The sequence below is a fragment of the Hyperolius riggenbachi genome, chromosome 2 (genome assembly GCF_040937935.1).
Source record: "Hyperolius riggenbachi isolate aHypRig1 chromosome 2, aHypRig1.pri, whole genome shotgun sequence".
In the NCBI taxonomy this organism is placed as follows: Eukaryota; Metazoa; Chordata; class Amphibia; order Anura; family Hyperoliidae; genus Hyperolius; species Hyperolius riggenbachi.
Window position 1 is genome coordinate 364,160,374 of NC_090647.1, and position 24,036 is coordinate 364,184,409.

At 44.5% G+C, this 24,036-nt stretch overlaps 2 protein-coding genes across 4 annotated transcripts in view; one reads left to right on the top strand and one right to left on the bottom strand.

Moving 5' to 3' along the window:
- PHTF1 (putative homeodomain transcription factor 1) overlaps positions 1–24,036 on the top strand; it is a 302,980-nt gene that overhangs the window by 27,479 nt on the left and 251,465 nt on the right. For all 3 annotated transcript variants that reach the window (XM_068269713.1, XM_068269715.1, XM_068269714.1), the window contains exon 3: positions 20,632–20,694. In XM_068269713.1, coding sequence (XP_068125814.1) covers positions 20,632–20,694 — 63 coding nt within the window. The remainder of the gene's footprint in view (positions 1–20,631; positions 20,695–24,036) is intronic.
- LOC137547489 (uncharacterized) lies at positions 18–19,555 on the bottom strand. Its single transcript, XM_068271085.1, has 4 exons — positions 19,435–19,555; positions 16,706–16,883; positions 1,310–1,772; positions 18–869 (listed from the first exon to the last, which is right to left on the bottom strand). The coding sequence occupies exons 1-4, from the start codon at positions 19,553–19,555 to the stop codon at positions 63–65; spliced, it is 1,569 nt and encodes a 522-aa protein (XP_068127186.1). The 3' UTR covers positions 18–62.

A 24,036-nucleotide genomic window follows, 5' to 3' on the forward strand; every position in this document is an offset into this window, starting at 1 on the left:
TTCACACAATGCATACAAGTAAACGAAAAAAGTGTCATGGCTACTTCAACTAATAACAAAAATCAGACTATGGCGTCATGTTGCCAGGCTACTGATCCGGCTTGTGAGTTGAAATAGGCCACATAGGCGTCTCGATTCTGTTTTGCCTCTGTTGTGGCATTTCTTGGTGGACAGGGCTGCAGGTCAGTTAAAACCTGGGGATTAGACCTCCATTCCCCTTCAACCACCTGACCGGTAGAGACATCTACCCTGTCGACTGCTTGGACAGGCAGATATGTGGCACCATACTGCTGCCTAAGAAAATTATGTAGCACACAGCACGCATACACTACTTTATCGATTTTATCAACCCGCAGATTTATTGCGGTATGTAGTATCCGGAAACGGCTTGCTAAAATGCCAAAGGCATTTTCTACCAGCATTCGGGCCCTAGATAGTCGATAATTGAAAATTGCCTGTCTGTACTGAATGTTTTTTGCGGGGAACGGTTTCAAGAGATGTGGCTGTAATGGAAATGCTTCGTCTGCAACGAACACAAAATTAAGATGATTTTTGGTGCTTGCATTGTCCGGTAAGTTCAGCTGGTTGGATCTGAGTTTATGAAAAAAGGTAGTGCGTTCAATGACACCACCATCGGACATGCGCCCATTTCGTCCGATGTCAACAAACAAAAACTCATAGTTTGCATTCACCAAGGCCATTAAAATAATACTAAAATAACCTTTGTAATTAAAATAAAAAGAGCCTGTATTGGCAGGTGGAGTGATTCGGATGTGCTTCCCATCCAGGGCACCTCCACAGTTAGGAAAATCCCATACATCTTCAAATTGGGCAGCAACGTCCAACCAGTCCTGTGGTGTTTCTGGAAACTGGACGAGAGAATAAAATTAGTACCCACATTCATCACTAAACATCTGATATTTACAACAACCATTGCTGTCACTAATGAAACACCCCTAACCCTGATTTTATAGGTACATAAAATTATACTACTATCACACTTGCCTTGTAGTCCTGCTGATGTAATTTGATGCAGTAGTGACCAAATAATAATTACATACGCATCTAGCTACACCAATGTGACTGTATGCACACCACCTGATCTATGGTTGTTTACAGCTGATGTATAACATTCTTATAGACACAAGATCAGAAGCAGAGTCAGGAAACAGTTCTTGTTATAACTATGTAAATGCATACAGTTAGCAGGTTACCAATTGCGGTAAAGCTGCTAACTGTATGCATTAATGTAGTTATAACAATCCAAAGGTCTGTAATATTTGGTTGCCACAACATGAAATATACACACCTTCATATAATCATTCTTGAGGGCATCAATTATTGCCTGGCAAGTTTCAGGAATTATAAATCCCAGGGCTTGTGGAGAGATTCCGGTTGTAAACTTCAAATCTTGAAGACTCCGTCCAGTAGCCAAAAAGCGTAATGTTGCTGTTAAGCGCTGTCGTGGGGAGATGGACTTCCTCATCCACGTATCCTCCTTAGCTATAAGTGGGGTGACTGCATCCAGCACATATTGAAAGGCAGCTTCAGGCATCCTCAGGTAATTGGTCAGATCATTTGGAGAAGACACGCTAAGTTCACGCAAAAGGCTGTCATGGGAATTGACATCACGGTCTTGCAGCCACGTCTTTGACCATTGTCGCCTTCTGCGCCTTTGCCTCAGCAATCGCAAATTCCTTCTCACTTTAAGCAGAAGTAGTAATGCTAAACTCGCACGCTGTCTGCTTGTCATATAAGAAGGCATAGCTGCACTGATAATGCGCACAATATATGGAAAGCACATCCAGCCCAAATGCAGCAACATGTGTAATGATTTCAGCCCTTTTATAATATAGCTATGACATCACTTCCTCGAATCTACTGAACAAACGTTCAGTTGGCGAGCGAACAATACGCAACTTCCTATAATCTACGGGGCCATTTTCAGTGACGTTCGTTCCGGTTAAAAAAAAACGATCGTATACATTTGCATACTTGCCGCCCTTATCTATACGTAATATCCCTTGATCGTTGGCAAACAAACAATCTTATCGTTTGTTGCGGTTTCTTGGCGTTTATAACGACCGTTTCACCAACCATATGCAAGTGATCGTTCGTCGTTTGTTACGAACGATCGTAGTCGCATGTGTATACGTGGCTTAAGGCAGAAGCTCTTAGCTCAGAAGCAGTTGGGAACCAAATGGCTATATTGTTAACATCCTGTACTTTTAAATTAGCTTATCTGCCATCTTTGCCATGGCAGTCAGGTGACACAGGGGAGAGATCAAATTACAACTTACGATTAGAGACAAATGAGGAGGAATTAAACAGGTCTATCTATCTATCTACTGCAGGACAAGAGCAATTTTCACATATCAGCACTGCTCCCACTCATTAGTCACTAACTTTATTACTACTAATCACACCTAAGTTATCTATATATTGTTTTTCCAGGACAAATTAGGCTTTTAGTGTGTGGAAATTTTGTTTAGTAAACACCTTATTTTCTATGCATTTTAAAGGGAAATTAAGGTAAAAAAAAAAACACACTATTTCTCCATTTACATCCAATATAGCTTTACAATAAACCGTGCTAAGTATACGTTGAACCCACGCATTTTATTTGCTCATCCATCCTGGTTATTACAACATTTAGATTATGTTCCTAGCACAATGTATGTTGACAATATTGTGGTTTTTTTTGCTTTGTCATACACTATAAATGATTATGATACCTTATTTGCAAAAATAATAGTAATATACCCTCATGACATACATATGTAGAAAGCCAAGTTCCTAAAGTAACAATACATGTTTTTTCTCTTATATTCTGTCACTTTGTTTTCATTTTACAAGTCTTTTATTTTGGTACAGAATATACGAAAATGTAATTGTTCAGTTTGTGACTAAAAACAATATTCAAGACATGGGCCTCAACCCTAAAACTCTCTAAACTCCATTCTACAACTTATCAGGGTTAAAATGTTACACATGTCTCTTGTAGTTTTGCTAAAACTTTCCCACGTTTGATCATATTGTTGAAAATGACTTTTTTTATGTTGGATTGAGTTTGTCCCTACCCATTTTTTTATGTGAAGTGCGCCCATGCTTTAAGACACACCAAAATGTATTTTACAACCCTTCACGGTTAAAATGATACCACATGTGCCTCAATCAGTAACAAACTGGTGGTGCAGTCTCCACAATTACACTGGGCTAATATATTTGTCCAGTTAGGCTTAAGTGGACGCACGCACGCACGCACGCACACACACACACACACACACTACCACCAGAGGGGTTAAAGGGAAGGTTCAAGCAAAATAAAAAAATGAGTTTCACTCACCTGGGGCGTCTACCAGCCCCATGCAGCCATCCTGTGCCCTCGTAGTCACTCACTGCAGCTCCAGTCCCCCGCTGGCAGCTTGCGGGACGCATTGCGTACATTTTTACGCATTCCCGCTAGTGCAGGAACATTAACACATACATTTTAAAGCGTTACTGGTTCAATGCGTACATTTTTACGCGTTGAACCAGTAATGCGTAAAATGTATGTGTTAATGTTCCTGCACTAGCGGGAATGCGTAAAAATTTACACAATGCGTCCCGCCGACCTCCGAGGTCGGCAAGCTGCCAGCGGGGGACTGGAGCAGCAGTGAGTGACTACGAGGGCACAGGATGGCTGCATGGGGCTGGTAGAATCCCCAGGTAAGTGAAACTTTTTTTTTTTGCTTTGGCATTCCCTTTAAGCAAAGCTGCCCTTCCAGCCAGGCCCAGTGGCGCTCTATCTGTTGATAGAGCCCTGCTGATCTATCTGGTTGCAGTGGTGTCGGAATCGCACCAGAAACAAGCATGCAGCTAATCTTGTCAGATCTGACAATAATGTCAGAAACATTTGATCTGCTGTATGCTTGTTCAGGGTCTATGACTAAATGTATTAAAGGCAGAGGATCAGCAGGACAGCCAGGCAACTTGTCTTGCTTAACTATGGCAGCCTCCAAAGCCCTCTCACTTCAGTTGTCCTGTAAGGGAGTAAAGCTGTGTGAGATCTCTGGGAATATCAATTCCAAAGTATTTTATTTCTGAGCGACTGATCTGAACCCCTAAATCACTCAATTTCCTAATGTCTACCAATTTTGAAACCAGACCACTTCCCTTCTTCTTGCAGTACCTGGAACACTTTCGGGACTTCTATCACTGGGTCATTTAGGAAGAGCAATACATCATCTGCAAACAGTGCTTGACTAATCTTAAATCCCCCTATTTTGCCCCCTCTGCAATTATTTGCGCAGTATCATCGCGATTGGTTCTAGCGCTAAATTAAATAGTAGTGGCGGTAGAGGGCAACCTTGTCTTGTCCCTTTTTGAATTTGGATCGGTTATGATATGAAGCCACCCGTAACTACTCTCGCCTTGGGAGTTGAGTACATTGCTTTTATCCCATTTAAGGATCTGCCCTCAAACCCCTGCCATGATAATACAGGTAGTCCCGGTTAACAAACGAGATAGGGACTTTAGGTTCGTTCTTAACCTGAATCTGTTCTTAAGTCGGAGCAATGTGCTATCTCTATCTCCTGTACCTTCTATGTGCCTCCAGTGCCCCCTCTTTGTCACCTCTGCCCTCTGTACCTGCTAATACAAGTTTAAAAGCCATTTTTTCTTTGAATTTTTTTTTAAATTGATTTTCTCAAAAACTACAAGTCCAGTTTGAACAAAAAAAGTTGGCTTGTTCCCATGGAAACACTAAATCCATGCTGTTCATATCGGCGGGTGGTTCGTAAGTCGGGGACTACCTGTATTCCAAATAGCCACCCCCACTCCACATTATCAAACGCTTTCTCTGCGTCAAGCGTTATTAGCGCCAAATTTTTCTATACGTCTTTGGGTATGCCCTCACTTGCTCTAGTAGCGTTAATACCTTTCTGATGTTAACCACAGAAGATCGCCTCGCACAAATCCAACCTAATTTGGATGGCTGAGTTTTGGTATGATTTCTGCTAGGCGGTTTGCCATGATTTCAGATAGCAGCTTTGCGTCTTGATTAATCAATGAGATTGATCTGTAGGACCCTGCATCTGTCAAATGTTTACCCTCCTTTGGTATTAGTTTAATGTAAGCAGTGTCTCCAGTTGGCAAGTATCCTGTCCCATTAAGGATTTCATTATATACCTTCGCTAATGGCTCAGCAATATCCTGTTTTAATATTTAAAAAAATTGTGCCGTATACCCGTCAGGGCCCAGTGTTTTCCTATTTGCTAAAAAAGGTGATTCCTGTTCGTATCTCTCCTTCAGAGATAGCTGCATTCAATGCCTGAAAATCCTCTTCTGATAACCTTCGTAGCTGTAGTGAATTTAAAAAGCTGTTCATGCCCGTATCGTCTGCATGTAATGTGTATAAGGCAGTGTAAAATTCTGCAAAGGCATGATTAATTTTCTTGGATGAGTCTGTAGTATTTCCATATGATCTAGGTTTGATCCCCGGTCGTTTAAATTTATAATTTAGACAAATGGGTCCTAAAAATTCCTATCACAGATAATCCTCCACAAGTCTGAGACTTCTCAATATGATCAATGTAAGACTAAGGAAGCAGGAGGAAATAAATTATATATAAAAGTACAAATTTTATTAATGACCAAAATACAAACACACATATATGTAAATCTATTTAAAATTGACCAGAACACACAGGTGGGCCACCATGTCTAGGCCAGATGGAAAAATGTAGGGGATCCCCTAAAAAAATATTGATAGTGCGCAATCCATCAAATATCTTAATGCAAAAAAGGGGGAAGCGACTCCTAGCAGGTAACATTGAAACAAAAGACCTTGGAGAGAAATATATCATTGGTTTTAAAGGCCAAGTGTCCAGGACCTAAATGGAAAAAGACATCCTAGTAGAAAGAGCACAGGTGTATCAGATACTGGCTGTGTTGCTGCAATGTTTCATTGGTTTTGAGGGCCAAGTGTGTAGGACCTAAATGGAAAAAGACTTCCTAGTAGAAAAGCACAGGTGTATCAGATACTGGCTGTGTTGCTGCAATGTTTCATTGGTTTTAAGGGCCAAGTGTCCAGGACCTAAATGGAAAAAGACATCCTAGTAGAAAAGGCACAGGTGTATCAGATTCCGGCTGTGTTGCTATAATATTTCCAGTGATTTGCAGGATCAAAAGGCTGAATAACGGCTGATAGAGAGATTCAATCCATCACAATAGGTGGTCTTACTGCATATGTTATCACAAAATAATTGATGTGCAGGTCCACAGGTCAGGCAAGCTGTCTCATTTATGAGCTATAACAATGGCCAGGTGCACAGAGGTAGATTGATAGGCACACACTGTATGTGGCAAGCACTTCGGGCTAGTAAACAAAAAACTCTATATTCACAGCAAGCCTGACACATCCGCAAGCCCCAGGAGCAACAAGCAATTCACCAGAGTTAGTGCCCCAATCAGAAGCACATTCTGAGACAGATTCACAGGCAAGTGTTTAAACCACAGACATATGCAGGTACAGATGGTGTGATATTAAAGTTGATATAGTTCATTCATGGAACAGTCCGCCAGGGTCATCCCTTCAGCAGCATCAACTTGATATAGACAAACTCAAAGTTCCAGCAAACAACAGCATATAGCAGCATATAGGTGCATCCTAGGAAGCTGTTTCAATGATCATATGGTAAACAGTGGTTACTCCATAGGAGGCTGTTTTCAAGTCACCAGTAGAAATGCATATCATTGAGGTATACTCATCTGAGTAGCTGGTCACTGCAAAGTACATCCACAGGAGCCCATGTGCTGCCACCACAAGTGTGTCTGGTCACAAAGAGAGCCTTAGAGGCCAACCGGTTTCACTGGTGAGATTACCAGCATCATCAGGGCAGGCTCAGAAGTTTTGCTGCCTGTGGGAGAGAGGAGCCGGCCTAAAATAGCACTGGGCGGCCAGAGGATGCTACCACGCCCCCCCATGACCACTCCCACCCCACCATCACAGGATGCAGGTGGTGAGTGAGAGGTGGAGGCAGAGGCGTGATGCATCCAATTCTCCGCATGTACGCACGGCGTTCCCCCCGCGTCCGCATGCGGTGATGCGGATCAAAGGAGGGAACGCATATATGCGTACAAGTGCACGCACAGCGTTTCCTTCGCGTCCGCAACCGCCAAGCGGATCAGGTAGGAGGGAACGCGTATATGCGTACGACTGTACGCGACCCACAGAGACCCCCAACAGGGCCGCTATGGAAATGCGGCCGACGCAAAAGGGCTCCGGGATCGCTGAGGGGCACGGACTCTTAAGACCCCACCCCCTGATCGATGGTAAGGAGAAAGGGTGGCCCGGCTGTCCCGCAGGTGGGGCCCCGGGTCCCCTGGGCCGCCCAGTCGCCATCACCACCGGAGCGCCACCATAGCCGCGGCCAAGTGTGCCCAGGGGCAACAGGAAACGGGGCAGGGAGGGGAGGGGAGGGCCACGGGGGGAGGAGGACAGGGAAGGCCCACAGGCAGGCCACGGGCCAGCAGGCATTAGCCCAATATATGGTCCATGTCAAGCCAAAGACTGGGCCGACCCCGAGCACCCCCCCAGGGCACATCGATCCCCCACCAACCCCACCCCACATCCAGGACCACCAGCAAGTGCGGCGCGCCGGGGGGGCCATAGCTACCACCTCCCACAGGATCAGCAAAGTCATCGAAAAAAGTTACATATTGAAAAAAACATAATATAATAATGCAAAAATATTTCCATTAATAATAAATCCCTAATAGCTATATATAATTAAGTAATCATAAGCAAAAAAATAAATACGAAAGTAAAATTAAATAATAATAAATAAACTGTTGTCCTGCCGATAGGGGACCAAACGAGAGGAGACCAAGGACAAAGTGGAGCAACGGGGGGCCACGCCAACCCACCAACCACCATCAAGGAAGTGTCAAAGATCATATCTAAATTAGATGGGATAAAAGGTATTAAATCAAAAAAATATATAAGGGTCGGGAAAAGACCCGGTTCGGGCGCAAAAAGGCCGCCAGCTTAAGCACAGCAAAAGGAAAAAAATATGAAGATTCATCCTTAGAAATTGAACAAAAATAATGAAAAATAGAGAACATATGGCCATGAGCCAGAGCACTGCTGTCACAGAAATGGGGCGAAATCAATACCTTCATTAAGGCCCGGTGTCCGAAAGGCCTAAAGTTTGTAAATCCAGAAGGCCTCTCATTGGAGGAGTCTCCCGTCCCAGTCCCCTCCCCGTGGGTCCCGGTGTACCCTATCCAAGCCAAAGAATCGAATTTTCCTGGGGTTACCCCCCTGGCAAATTGCGAAGTGTCGGGCTACAGGTGTCTGGTGTCCCTCCTGGATACCATAAGTGTGTTCATAAATACGTCTGTTAAGGGATCTGCCAGTCTTGCCCACATAAAAGGCCCCACAGGGGCAGAGGAGGAGATAAATTATCCCCTCCGTCTCACAGTTAACATAATGTCTGGTAGTTAATACAACGTCTCTCATCACAAGGGGGCACTGTTTACCGACATAGATGTACCTGCATTGGTTACAGGAATGACATGGGTAAGTGCCCAGAACTGTGCAATTACATAATTTGGTTTTGCCTCTACCTGAGTAGTGGCTACGTGTCAAGGTATCACCTATGGTGGTGGCCCGCCTGTAGGTAACAGAGGGCTCCCTCGGAACAAAGGGGGCAACACGCTGGTCGCCCGTGAGCACATGCCAATGTTTCTGAAGTAGGGCGCGGACCTGAAAGTGATGATCATTGTATTTGGTAATGAAGGAAAGACCCCTATCTAGTTCATTTCGAGACTTTTGTCCCGATGATTGATTGTATAGGAGAGTAGATCTAGGGGTATCGCAAGCTCGATGATAGGCTTTCTTTAGGTATTTTTTGGGATAACCGCGAGCCCTAAATCGTTGCTGTAAATCATTAGCTTGGGCATGGAAGTTCCTGTCATCAGAGCAGTTCCGTCGGGCTCTCAAATATTGCCCGACAGGAATACTGCGTATCTGGTGTGTGGGATGAAAACTTCTTGCATGAAGCAAGGAGTTAGCTGCTGTGGGTTTTCTATAAAGATCCGTCTGTAATACTCCCTGGTCGTTCACAGAAATCATAATGTCCAAAAACGGGATACTGTGAGTATCCATAGTCATGGTAAATTTGAGGTTGAAAACATTATTATTTAGCAAATTGACCAGATCAAACATCTGTTGTTGTGTTCCTGTCCAGATTAAAAATATATCATCGATATATAACGATGCCAGGTAAGTACATGCCCCAAAAGATCACTCAGGTTCGCATCTGAAAAAATACATCGTTCCCATTCCCCCAGGTACAGGCATGCATAGGACGGGGCACAGGTGGTCCCCATCGCTGTGCCCTGCACCTGGAGGAAATGGGAGGAGTCAAACAAAAAATAATTGTTCTTGAGAATAAACTCCAATAGCCTTAATAAAAACATATTATGAGGAATGGCATCAATGGGAAGGGTCATCAAAACCGATCTGATCGTCTCAAGTCCCTCAGTGTGAGGGATACTGGAATAGAGGGCCTCGACGTCAAGGGTGACAAGCCAGGCACCAGTAGGGATGCTAATATCATCTAAAATGGTAAGTAGATGAGTCGTATCACGTACGTAAGAAGGTAATGCCCTCACATGGGGCTGTAAATGCGCATCCACATATCGACTTGCATTTTCAGTCAAAGAGGCACACCCCGATATAATGGGGCATCCAGGGGGGTCTGTAGTGGACTTATGTGTCTTTGGGAGGGCATAAAAAGTTTTTTTCAATATGTAACTTTTTTCGATGACTTTGCTGATCCTGTGGGAGGTGGTAGCTATGCCCCCCCGGCGCGCCGCACTTGCTGGTGGTCCTGGATGTGGGGTGGGGTTGGTGGGGGATCGATGTGCCCTGGGGGGGTGCTCGGGGTCGGCCCAGTCTTTGGCTTGACATGGACTATATATTGGGCTAATGCCTGCTGGCCCGTGGCCTGCCTGTGGGCCTTCCCTGTCCTCCCCCCCCCTCCCCCCGTGGCCCTCCCCTCCCCCCCCTGCCCCGTTTCCTGTTGCCCCTGGGCACACTTGGCCGCGGCTATGGTGGCGCTCCGGTGGTGATGGCGACTGGGCGGCCCAGGGGACCCGGGGCCCCGCCTGCGGGACAGCCGGGCCACCCTTTCTCCTTACCATCGATCAGGGGGTGGGGTCTTAAGAGTCCGTGCCCCTCAGCGATCCCGGAGCCCTTTTGCGTCGGCCGCATTTCCATAGCGGCCCTGTTGGGGGTCTCTGTGGGTCGCGTACAGTCGTACGCATATACGCGTTCCCTCCTACCTGATCCGCTTGGCGGTTGCGGACGCGAAGGAAACGCTGTGCGTGCACTTGTACGCATATATGCGTTCCCTCCTTTGATCCGCATCACCGCATGCGGACGCAGGGGGAACGCCGTGCGTACATGCGGAGAATTGGATGCATCACGCCTCTGCCTCCACCTCTCACTCACCACCTGCATCCTGTGATGGTGGGGTGGGAGTGGTCATGGGGGGGCGTGGTAGCATCCTCTGGCCGCCCAGTGCCATTTTAGGCCGGCTCCTCTCTCCTACAGGCAGCAAAACTTCTGAGCCTGCCCTGATGATGCTGGTAATCTCACCAGTAAATGAGACAGCTTGCCTGACCTGTGGACCTGCACATCAATTATTTTGTGATAACATATGCAGTAAGACCACCTATTGTGATGGATTGAATCTCTCTATCAGCCGTTATTCAGCCTTTTGATCCTGCAAATCACTGGAAATATTATAGCAACACAGCCGGAATCTGATACACCTGTGCCTTTTCTACTAGGATGTCTTTTTCCATTTAGGTCCTGGACACTTGGCCCTTAAAACCAATGAAACATTGCAGCAACACAGCCAGTATCTGATACACCTGTGCTTTTCTACTAGGAAGTCTTTTTCCATTTAGGTCCTACACACTTGGCCCTCAAAACCAATGAAACATTGCAGCAACACAGCCAGTATCTGATACACCTGTGCTCTTCTACTAGGATGTCTTTTTCCATTTAGGTCCTGGACACTTGGCCTTTAAAACCAATGATATATTTCTCTCCAAGGTCTTTTGTTTCAATGTTACCTGCTAGGAGTCGCTTCCCCCTTTTTTGCATTAAGATATTTGATGGATTGCGCACTATCAATGCGCCTGTAACGTCCCTGTGTGCAAGAAGCCTAAAGCCACTCCTGTCTTAATCTACCTACGGGATTACTTTTGTATCGTTCATATGCATTTCTAGCAGCCAATACAGTGTTCGTATACTCAGAATGCAGCTGCCTCTTTTTGGATGACACAAATGCTAGAATCTTCCCTCTTAGGACAGCCTTAGCAGTTTCCCCGTATAATGTAGGTGTAGCAGCATTCATTCTATTATCAAAGACATATTCCGACCGCCACCCCCTTTGCCTCTCCTCAAATTAATCATTGCCATATAGATTAGTAGGAAATCTCTAACTAATGTGATTCCTGCGAGGCAGGATATCTTCTAGTTCAATACTTACTGGGCAGTGATCAGAGATGACCATATCGTACATTTTAGCAGAGTGCTACCTCCCTACATATTTCTAGTTTACCATTAGCATGTCAATCCTTGAAAAAGAGACGTGCATGGGAATAAAACCTGTACTGTCGCTCAGAAGGACTGAGATAGCGCCATAGATCAATCATGTTCTCCAGTCTATTAGAGATTTAATCCCCATATCACTTTGTCTGACTACTGCCTAAAGCCTCATACACATGGGCTACAACTGTCGCCGCAACCACGTGGCACGCGCGTGTTGTGGCGACAGGTCGCCCATGTGTATGAGGCGCGCGCCACGAACCGTCGCTTGTCGGAGCTGTCGCCAGGCGATTGACTTGGCCAATCGCCTGGCGACAGCTGTCGCCGCAACTTCGACGCAGCTGTCGCTAGTCCGCCATGTGTATGCGGACTAGCGACAGAAACTCCATACACAATGTATGGAGCTTCCGGTGGGGGGGCGGCGAGGGGGAGGAACCTTCAGCGATAGCTTCCGCCGAATCTGTGTCCCTCTGTGCGCTGTGTGTATGGCTGTTGCACAGAGGGACCTGGCGACGAGCTGTCGCTGCTTTTTTTTTTTTTTTTTTTTTTTTTTTTAATTTTTTTATGCCTCTTGCCACAGCGGTGGCTCGTGTGTATGAGCCGTGTATGAGCCATTTATGAGCCATTAAGGTTGCTACTGTCTTCTCTAGGCTCTATCACAGAATTCATATCCCCACCTACCAATGTCAACACTTTATCATCACTTAACAATTTCACAGCTAAGGCATCAAAAAACCCTCTTATTGCCATTCGGGGCATAAATATTGTAGAACACACATTCCTCTCCTTGTAGTTTTATTTTGAGGCGAACCCATCTTCCCTCCAAACCACATTCTTCCTGCAGGATCTGATGCTGCAGGCTTCTACTATTCAAAATCACAGCTCTCACTTTTTTTTATTCTGCATCCGTGTACCATATACTGCGCCTATCCATTGCTTTTCCAAATATTGGAATTGGTCAGCCACTAGGTGGGTTTCCTGTAGGAAGCAAATGTCGGGTTTCAGCTTTTTAAGATGATGCAGTATTCTAGCATTTACCTGGTGATTGTAACCCTTTCACACTCCATGAGATCACTCGCATTAATTAGTTCTAGGTATATGTCAGGTGAATTCGGACCTAAAGACGGGTCCACTTGTTTGCATAAACCATTGTAATTTGTCTATTTTATACTCCTTACACCGCAGAGAGACAGTTCCCTCTTGTACAGTTAGTCATTAAAGGTATCACCTAAACAACTTTTGTTGTTCTGTCTTCGGATTCTTTGGTAACGACTCTACCCTCCTTAACCCCGCGTGCAGGAAAACAAACAGCCACCGAGCATGCGGCTTAAAGAATATTAGTATTTAACCATCAACTTCCAACAAGTCAATAATGTTGATATCAAAATGTCATCGACTTCATAAAATATCAAAATAATTGAATGATAGCAAAGCATTAACCTCCTTGGCGGTTAATTTTTTCTGCAACAATTGCAGAATTCCAATTTTTTTTTATTTTTCTTTTAATGTTTCATGTAAAGCTACCATAGTGGTAGCTACATGAAACACCACTAGAGGGCGCATGTGGCCCTCTAGTCCGATCGTCGCCGGCATCTATAGCAAACAGGGGAACGCGTATATAACGCGTTCCCCTGTTTGGCTTCTCCTGTCGCCATGGCGACGATCGGGATGACGTCATGGACGTCAGCCGACGTCCTGACGTCAGGGACACACGATCCAGCCCATAGCGCTGCCCGGAACTCATTGATCCGGGCAGCGCAGGGCTCTGGCGGGGGGGGGGGCCCTCTTCAGCCGCTGCGTGCGGCCGATCGCCGCAGAGCGGCGGCGATCAAGCTGTGCGCGCGGCTAGCAAAGTGCTGGCTGCGCGCACAGCAATTTACAAAATGAAAATCGCTCCACCAGGGGCTGAGATCTCCCCCTGCGCGGCATAGCCCGAGCTCAGCTCGGGCTTACCGCCAGGGAGGTTAATAAGCCAACTGTTCACCCTGTCGTATGATCAACTTTCCTTCAAGTGTCCTCCCGACACAAGCAGGACTGCCTCTAGGGCTTTGTGACTCTCTTTGCAGGTATTCCTGGGCTTTATCTGGTTCCCAAAATTAGTGTGGTCATTGTCACAGACCGCAGGGGCCGGTCTGCGATCAAGGTCAATCGATCAGCGTCAGAAATCCTCTCACACTGTCATTTTGCTCATCACGAAGCGTAACCTGACTTCGCAAGTTGATGAGCCGACTAGCGGAGGGAGCATTCAGACGCCAAAGGATTCACCACACACATACAATTCAAAGATCTGCCACCAAGCAGGTTACACAGCCCGCTACTGTAATTATGCTAATACTTCGAGAACGCTCTGTTAACCCTTTGCAGTATGCAGGAATCTGGGTCAGATCTAAATATCTGAGCCGGATCCACGCATACGGGTTATAAATGTACACTTCTATTAAACACAGGGTAGCGGTTTCAGGAGAACAGGTACAATTGTGTATGTTCAGCAACAGGTCATAACCACTAAACGATTTTTAAACGTTTATTAACAAAAATGCATTACATACATTCATATACACTAATTAACATATACACACAGCTTAAAAATAAAAGGGATAAAATCAGAAAGTTCTTACTTTAGTTACGGCTGAGCAGTTCATTTGGAGAATGAAGAAACAGAGTCCGGTTTAAAGTAGGCATTAATGTTAAGAGTACTTGAAACACAGCATGCATTCGGTCCTTCTTGAATGCATGCATGGACAGTCCTGGTCCATGGAATTTGGAGAACTGGGCGGGTTTGTTCCTTCCCCAACTTTTATAGGAACTGAGTTTTGGGCTGTCTTTACCTGGAAAGTAGGTGTGTTTCAGGCGGGGGTTACCTCCATTAGGAGTAAGGATTAGCAGTAAGGTTGCCGCCCCCAGAACTCAGAGCAGAAAATGTAACATTTATTAATCATCTGTGTGACTCCGCCCCAGATTGGTGTATCGCAAATCCGAGACTATATCCATAAGCGGCCCGTGACCCTGTATCAAATTAGGCTACACATGCCTATTCTATTGCGTTCGGTCTGCACATGCTGAATTAAGCAGTTTCCCGGCTGACCCCTGACAGTTGGAAAATTGTAATTCGGGTGGATGATAAAACTGGTTTATGGGTATCAGAAGATGTATTTTTTGTCTTTCTGGGACAAGCCTATTTTGAATTACAAATACATTACCGTTCTCTTTGTTTGATTCTAAGGTTTTGGAGGGAATCCCTTATCTCTACTATCACCTATATGCAGATGACACCCAGATTTACCTCCATACCACTGACCTCTCCACCACCACCATGGAGAAGGTATCCTCTGGTCTCTCAGCTATTTCATCGTGGATGTCTGCCAGGTTCCTAAAATTAAACCTGGATAAGACTGAGCTCCTAATCTTCCCGCCTCGTGCTGCTTCACCCCCCACTGACCTCTATGTCACTGTCAATGGCACAATCATTCATCCAACCACACAAGCCCGCTGCCTGGGTGTCACCCTAGACTCAGCCCTCTCCTTCACCTCCCACATCCAAACCGTAGCTAGAGCCTGCTATTTCCACTTACGCAACATCTCCAAGATCCGGCCTTTCCTGACCCCAGACACTACCAAACTCCTTGTCCATGCCCTCATCATCTCCCGCCTGGACTACTGCAACTACCTCTTGTCAGGCCTTCCTCAAAACCGCATCGCCCCCCTAAAATCCATCATGAACCCAGCAGCCAGACTCATCTACTCCTCCCACCGCTCTGTCTCCACAACTCCCCTATGCAAATCCCTTCATTGGCTTCCAATTCACTTCAGAATCAACTTCAAGATCCTATGTTTGGCATACAAATCCTTACACAAGTCCTGCCCAACCTACATCTCTGACCTGGTCAGCAGATATACACCTGGCCGCCCACTTCGCTCCTCCAACGACCTCCTCTTAACCACCCCACGCATCTCGCACTCCCATGCCAGACTGCAGGACTTCACTAGAGCTGCCCCTATCCTGTGGAACTCTCTCCCGCTGCCCATCAGGCTCGCTCCCACCTTCAACACCTTCAAAAAAGCACTCAAAACTCACTTCTTCAAGGAGGCCTACATCAACTCGACACTACCCTAATCCTTTCTGCCAATAACTCCTTGATGCACCCCCTCCTTTTGTGTCACCAGCCCCTCCCTCTAGATTGTAAGCCTTTGGCAGGGCCCTCTTCCCTTGTGTATCATACTTGACTGTGTGCACTTTACCCAGAATTTGGAACTGGTAATTTTTTACCACTACCATTCCAGTTTATGATCTGGCATTGTACTATTATCTGCATTGTGTTGTGTATCTTATTGCTATTACCTGTATCTATGGTCCGTTACCTGTATTGTTCTGTCAACCCTGTTATCATTGTCTGTAAGCCTATTTATTGTACAGCGCTGCGTAATATGTTGGCGCTATATAAATCTAATAAATAATAATAATAATAATAGTTGTATCTGGTTTGTGGGGAAAGCTGTGCCAGCAACTGGTCTCAGCAGGAGGGCTAGCCATGTGTGACATTCTTCACTATAACTATCAGGACACTGGGGGAAGTGGGTGAGGGTTTTTTGCTTTCATTGGGAAGGGAGGGAAATACATCTGTTTTAAAAAGAACACAAAATGTAATTTTGTTCTGCCCTGCCTGAATGATCCAAAATCGCTAATCGTCTCGATTTCGGTATCATTCATCACAGTCCTCAGTAATTTCCAAGATTGCTAGGTACGCCAAGGCAAATTTGATTTTCCTACTATATAAGGCATTGCATACTGAGGCAAAAGCTCCTCTACAACAGGATACCCCTACTGAAAAATAATTAAACAATCTTAGCTGCGTATTTTTTGTATTTATTTATTTATTTTTAACAATAAAAGCTGCGCATCTTTATAGGTCAGATCTTTATGTCTAGAGTGAAAAGCCGTCAGTATTTTCAGTTTATCGTAATAATCGAGGTAAAGCACCATGATCATATGGGAGTAATCCCCTGCATTCCTGCCTCACGGTGGACCAACTCTGTGCGCTCTCTCCACTTTTAAAGGACCATCTATACCTAGTGCGTTTTGGTATGTTCTTTGCTTACAGCGAGATCAGTTGCGTTGCTAGAACCACCACAATGCGTAAGTTATTGCGACGGGACCTATTTTCTAGATCCTCGAGCTTATCTTTATGTTCCGCATTCTCTTTAAGCAGGTCTTGTCTATATGAGTTTGCTCTCTCTAGTGCTTCCTCACACTGGTTAATGTGAGCTTCAAGAAAACCTGAACTGAAAATTAAAAGTAAAAATAAGCATACACAGGTCATACTTACCTTCCATGTAGTCTACTCCTCAGTGTCTTTCTCCTGTCCCGCGTCCTGTTTGTTTACAGTGATCAAGGGAATTTTCCGTCCTCCATTTTGAAAATGGTCATTACCCATAACAGCTGTCTGGTCAGCACACAGTTAAACTGTAACATCGCCCACTTGAGCCATAGGGAAACATGGGCATTACCTGGTACAACAGTTTTCCTCTCAGCTATAACTGACAGCAACTGATATTTTACTGACAGCAACTGATATATTTCAGATCTAACAAAATATTGTCAGAACTGAAAGGGATAATTGTCAGAAGAAAATTGTGAGCTTCTGAGAGGAATTGATGGCAGGGTCACTATGTAATGTTCATTTGAAGTTACCTCATGTGTTTATTTTAAATATTTTTACTCAGTACAGGTTCTCTTTCTCTTTGAGTTTCATATATTCTCTTCCCCTGCTTCCAGGGACGGATTTCTGGAAAGGCCATGGCCTAGGGCGATAAAATCAGATAAGATAAGAAGAGCGGCATGACTTGGAGAGAGAAAAAGTCATATGTCAAAGTTAATCATCTCTTCTTGCCCCGCAGAGCAGCCAGCCAGCGCCCTGCTCTGCACTAATAGCTGAATTCCAGAGTTCCCCAATACCAGCAAGTCTCTCTCTCTCTCTCTCTCTCTCTCTCTCTCTCAATTCCTGGTGTGTTATGACAATCAACATCTGCTGTCACCTCACCTGAAGATCCATTCCTCTGTATCATGGACATACAAGTTGATGTGAGAAATACCAGGGATTTACATTACAAAGCAGATAGAACTAAGTTCTGCTGAGTTTTAATGCAGGCATTCACAGACATCAGTGAGCTCTGCTAGTTTTTTCACTTTCTCCTTTACAGCTGTGACACTAAGACCAGCAGCTGTAAATTACACTTTCTTATCTCTAGTCTACCTAAATTTATGGCTTTAGGTTTTTTTTTCTTCCTAGCCAGCAGTGGTCTCAGTTACCTCTTTCCTGACTCATTTCTGTCCTTCAGTTCCTACCATCTATGAGAACTGCAGGAATAAAAATGCTGTTTGCTTTCCTTTCATTGCTAAACTGTCACCTGAGCTGTTACTACCTCTATTCTAGTGTGTATGGTTTGGCATCCTTCTCCTTTCCTGTAGCAGTAGAGCATTGTACCATCTCAGCCATTAGTGAAAGCAGAGAGTTTTGAATCAGGATGATACCATTTATTGACTTAAAAGAAAAAAAAAGTAATCTTTCTGCGAATAAGCCTTCTTCAGACTTTGTTCCTGTATACTGTCATTATGTTAGAGCACACCACCATATGTACATTCAGCATTCAAAAGAGATACATAGATTTTTCAGCAAATATCAATAAATATCATTCAGATGCTTTAAAGTGGAGCTAAACTCTTGCACAGGACAGAAGGAAAACATAGAATCTGAAGTTGTAATTTGATCTCTCCCGTGTCCCCTGACTGCCACAACATCTAAGCTCATTTGAAAGCACAGGATGTTAACAATATGTCTGCTTCCATGAAAGCAGGAAGTAGACCCTGCCGATTTATTGCAGGATTTGTATCAGCTGTACCAAAGAAATGTTTTTTTGTTTTTTTTTAAGGTTATTATGTTGTTGTGTATCTTTTGAAGCAGAGAAGAAGTTCTGAGTTCAGGTCTGCTCTAATTACAACCAAACATCCAAAGTGGGTCCTGACAGGATGTTTGCTACTTACTGTTACTTACTTACTCTGTTTTGATTGGGCTTCTCTCCATTGAGCTGCCCTGCCACCTGTTTGTGGCTCCGACTGCAGCGAGTCGCACAGAGGACAAAGAAGCAGCGCATGCTCTGGCCACTCGCGACTTGCGCAAGTTTTCTGCTCCTGCCCAGATGTCCACAGCAACCAACGCCAGTATAGTGTTATGCATTCTTGACAAGTACATACATCAGCGTCATTTCTCAAGTATGCATGCCCAGAACACTATTGGCTGCTGTGCACATTCGGGCAGGAGCGCAAATTACAGGAATTATTGAGCAGACAGCATCCTCTGATTCTTGGCTGAATGGGAGGCAGAGCAGCACAACTAAAATGAGCCCATTCAAACCAATGATTGCTAGTCAAGAGTGTTGGACAGAATGTTTTTTGGTGGAGGTGGTGGTGGGGGGTGCTGTGTAGCTGCAGCCGGTCCGGAACCCAGCGCGGAAAGAAGACAGCGGGGACCAGGGGACTCGCGTTGGCCGGAACAGGTAATGTATACTCGCTGTATTGCGTCAGTCGTCGGGTATTCGACCGCCGCTATCGACGCACTCCCGACCCGTCGGCGATCGAGAAAAATCTTACGCATGGACGGATAGACGGGAATCGACGGGAACGATCGATTTCGGACGGAAATCGTTCGTTCTGTCAGCGATGTGCGTTGGCGATTTCACAGCCGATTCGATCACTGTGATCGAATTGGCTGTATATCGACGGGAAAATCGTTAGGTGTATGGGCCCCTTAAGTTAAATGCTTATTGTTTACCCCCTCCTGCAGCTTCTGGCTCATCACTGTCACAGTCGGAGCTAATTGGTGTGCCTTTCTGTCTTTTATCTCCTGTCTTCTGCTGAGTGTCTTGCTTCTCCGCTGTTCTGCCACCCGCCATATTTGCCTTCTCCCCCTGCTCCTCCTGCTGCTGTTTCTTTACTGAGCGGGACAGATTGCGATGCTCCTCACTTCACCGTAGCACACAGGGATGCAAACTGCAGGCGCTTAGTTGCTGTGCGTGGCTGCCTGTGTGCTGCTTTAGCCAGCGTTCTCTTTTTCCCCTCGCGGCCATCAGGCACCGGAAGTCCCCTGGACCATGCTTTCACTTCAACCACTTCAACCAGTATCTTATATCTATGAGTCCTCTAACTTGTCAAGGCTTATAATCTGACACTACTGCTCATGTTCAGGTACCACCAGGTGGCGGCATAAATGTTGTATTTTGCTTTGGATCCTTTTTGATGTGCAACAAATAGCCAGGAGAACAATACTTCGAAAGTTAATAACAGCTTTACTTCTGCCTTACTATTCCTGCTATACCCAAACCAGTGAAAGCAGCTGAAAGGATCACTGTTGACATTTCAGCATTCTGCTACCCCACATCCTTTGTAGTCATTCACGTAATTGTAGCAAAATTAAAAAAAACAAAAAAATTATTACTATACTAGTGACCTAAGACTGTTTAAAAACAGGCTCTAGGTCTATCGCCACGCGCATATCCGCCCGCCATGCGCACCAAACTGCTGCGTGAAACCTACCGCCATGCTTGCGCACACGCCAGCCCGCTCAGCCAGCCGGCCCGCCTCCTGGCCCCTGCGTCCTGTCCCAACGGCTATATCAGTGCAGGACATGCCCAGTAGCGCAAAAGCACTGACACATGGACATGGGATGCAGAGACACTTGCAGATTATTAGGTAGGATTATACCAAAACTTCCAAAGCACTATACAAAACATAATTTGCTTAATATTATTACTGTTTAAATGAAAATTAACTGTTCACGGATTGCTGTGAGGGACAGTGGACCCACTCATCCCTTGGTCTCTTCTTTGGGAATTGAAGCCAATACCTGCATGGCATGTCTGATAATTAATTAGGTAATGCTCTATCCTGGCACTAAACTGCATTAAATGTAATACTTTCTCAGGAAACAGTTCTCAGTAATCCTTTTTTTTTTTTTTTTTTTTTTTTTTAGATTGGAGCATATGACCAACAGATATGGGAAAAATCTGTAGAACAAAAAGAAACGAAAGTGAAGGTAAGAATGTTATAATAGGCTTTCTATTAATACATATGATAGCAAATTTGCATAAATTAGAGACACGTAAAATTTTGTATATTGCATGTCTGTATGTTTATGTAGTGAGTATATTGAAAGTACCTAGATGGCTGGTCATGTTTTTCCTTGCTTCCAGGAGAACTGGAACTTCTTATTCAGCATCAAGCAGGTTACCTGGCCCTGCTCACCACCTTTTTCTGGAAGAGAAATTAACTTTCTGTGGCCAGCACTGTAACTCACCAGTCCCATTTTCTTCCTGTTTGGTGTATAATCAAGCATTTAACCCAGCCCACACTCATCACTGAGTTTGTAAAAGCCATGAATACTTCTCACATGCCCTAATAAGAATCCTTTTCTCATTGCTCCTTTATTTAATCATTTTATAAAGACTCTGGGTAGGGGTGTGAAGTAATTAATGCCAATTTACTATCATATGCAATATACAAAGGTGAGTTTGAGCTGCCCCAGGCATAAAGTCCTGGGGCAGCAGTTTGCAGGAGAGCGCGCGCTGGTCGCCGAAGTGCATCTCCTGCTCGGGGGGCGGAGCTCCACCCCTCTAATAGTCTCCCGAGCGGCGATCGCCGCTCGGAGACTGAAAGACGGCGAAACTGCCGTCTAATTACATAGTACAGCGCTGCGATCTGCAGCAGCGCTATACTGGGGACAGCCGTGTGACCCGGCAGTCCCCTCCAGGGGATCAGAGGTGATCGGCTGTCATAGGCTGAACCCTGTGACAGCTGATCACAGTGATTGGCTGGCGGGGGGAGTGAGGGCGGGCCTAGGGTAATAGAAATAAAAAAGTAGTACAATTTATTAAAAAATAAACAATAATATTTATATATAAAAAAATAAATAAACACACGGGAGAGATCAGACCCCACCAACAGAGAGCTCTGTTGGGGGGGGGAGTGGAATCGCTTGTGTGCTGTGTTGTGCGGCCCTGCAGCTTGGCCTTAAAGCTGCAGTGCCCCATTTTACATAAAATGGCCTGGTCACTAGGGGGGGTTTAACACTGCAGTCCTCAAGAGGTTAAAGGGATTCTGAAGTAAAAATAAACTTATGATATGATTTGTATGTGTAGTACAGCTAAGAAAAAGAACATTAGTAGCACAGATATAAGTCTCATTGTTTCCAGCACAGGAACAGTTGGGAAACTTCAGTTGTTATCTATGCAAAAGAGCTTCTCTGACCTCTCTGACCCAACTTGAGTTGGCTACAGTGCTGTTTTCTTAAGCACTTATCTCAACCTGTCTCTCACTGTTTCTTGTTTGTTTAACCTCCCTGGCGGTGCATTTCTGTCTGGAATTATGAGTCAAGAATTTTAGGCCTCCAATTTTTAAGTCATAACTCACCAAAATATGTCTGAATAAAAGCCTGGTAGACATTCTGCATATAAATAAAAGACTAGAACAAAAATTTGTTGATTTAATGAAATTGATGAATAAACTTTAAAAATTGTGAAACTGTACAAATAAGTCAGGTAGATAGTAGTAGTCAAAATCCAGGCAGAGGTCAGTGCAGGCGGAAGGCTGAGAGTAGTAAAAATCCTGGCAAAAATCGGTAACTGGAATTGGCTATATTGTCATCCTGTGCTTTCAAATGAGCTTATCTGCCATCTCTGCCATGGCAGTCAGGTGACACGGGAGAGATCAAATTACAACTTGTGATTGGAGACAAATGAGTAGGAAATAGACATGCTAATATTTATATACATGTGTACACACACACACACACACACACACACACACACACACACACACACAAAACCCATGCAGGGCGCTTTTTTTTTTTTTTTATGTATTCCTTCTGCCCTGTGCAACTCTTCAAGGCCACTTTAAAAATTTGTCCCACCCTGGTGACGTCACGCCGCAACGCCACATTGGCTGCCGGGTCCCCAGAACAAGATCAGGGCTATGGGGATCCCAGCGGCCAGGAAAAGAGAGACAGGCCGGGGAGAGCCAGGGAGAGATGCTGGAGTCCCGCTGCGATAGCAGCGATCACGCGCAGGACTCCTAAACTGCAAGGTAGCTATGTAATTCCCTACCCCAACCTGAGCTCGGGCTTACCGCTAGCAGCTAATTTTTCCAGGGAGGTTAACCCATTCAGGTTCCGTCGTTTTCACGTGAGAAATGTTCACCTCCCATTCATTAGCCTATAACTTTATCACTACTTATCACAATGCACTGATCTATATCTTGTTTTTTCCGCCACCAATTAGGCTTTCTTTGGGGGGTACATTTTGCTAAGAGCCACTTTACTGTAAATGCATTTAAACAGGAAGAATAAGAAAAAAATGGAAAAATTCATTATTTCTCAGTTTTCAGCCATTATAGTTTTAAAATAATACATGCCTCCATAATTAAAACTCACATATTGTATTTGCCTATATGTCCCGGTTATTACATCGTTAAAATTATGTCCCTATCACAATGTATGGCGACAATATTTTATTTGGAAATAAAGGTGCATTTTTTCCATTTTGCATCTATCACTATTTACAAGTTTAAAATAAAAAAAAATATAGAAATATTTCATCTTTACATTGATATTTAAAAAGTTTAGACTCTTAGGTAAATATTTACATTTTTTTTTTATTGTAATGGATTTTTTTTTTATAGTAAACATTTTATTTGGGTACTTTTGGGAGGGTGGGAGGTAAACAATAGATTTATAATGTAAATGTGTGTTCATTTTTTTTTTTTTCAGGTGTAGTATTACTTTTTGGCCACAAGATGGCGGCCATGAGTTTGTTTACATGACGTCACTCTAAGCGTAGCACGCGCTTAGTGACACATCGGGAAGGGAACGGCCAGAAAAGGCGCAGTTTCCGAGAGAAGCTGTCACTTTTTCAGCGGGGGAGAGGAATCAGTGATCGGGCTCCATAGCCCGATACATTGATTCCTTGGCTACCGAATCCGCGGCCGGGAGTGCACGTGCACGATCGGCCGCGGGAGCGCGCGGTAGCGCGCATGGTTCCTGGACGTAGAAACTACGTCCAGGAACCAAAATAGGTTAAGGTTTTATTGACAGGAATTTCAAAGGGTCATTAGCTCTGCTCTGTTTTGTTATTTCAAATACAGAGTGTCCTTTGTAAACTGGAAATATTAGAGAATGATGCAATGTTATAAAATAAAAAAAGCTATATAACTAAAAATATGAGACTCTTCTTTGCTACTAATATTGTATTAATTTTCTGTACTACACATACAATTCATTATATTATAGTCTATTTTCACTTCAGTGTCATTTTAAAATGATCAGTAGACATAGGTTTAGCATTGGTGATATCTGCTACCCATAAAGTGATTCATACCAGTATTT

Excerpts from the sequence above, each read along its gene's own strand:
- LOC137547489 (XM_068271085.1), bottom strand. The coding sequence starts at position 19,555 with ATGGCGGGTGGCAGAACAGCGGAGAAGCAAGACACTCAGCAGAAGACA. Across the intron at positions 1,773-16,705 it reads GCAACGCAACTGATCTCGCT|TGCAGCTATGCCTTCTTATA; the intron begins GTAAGCAAAGAA and ends GCGCATTATCAG. Across the intron at positions 870-1,309 it reads TCAAGAATGATTATATGAAG|TTTCCAGAAACACCACAGGA; the intron begins GTGTGTATATTT and ends TCTCTCGTCCAG.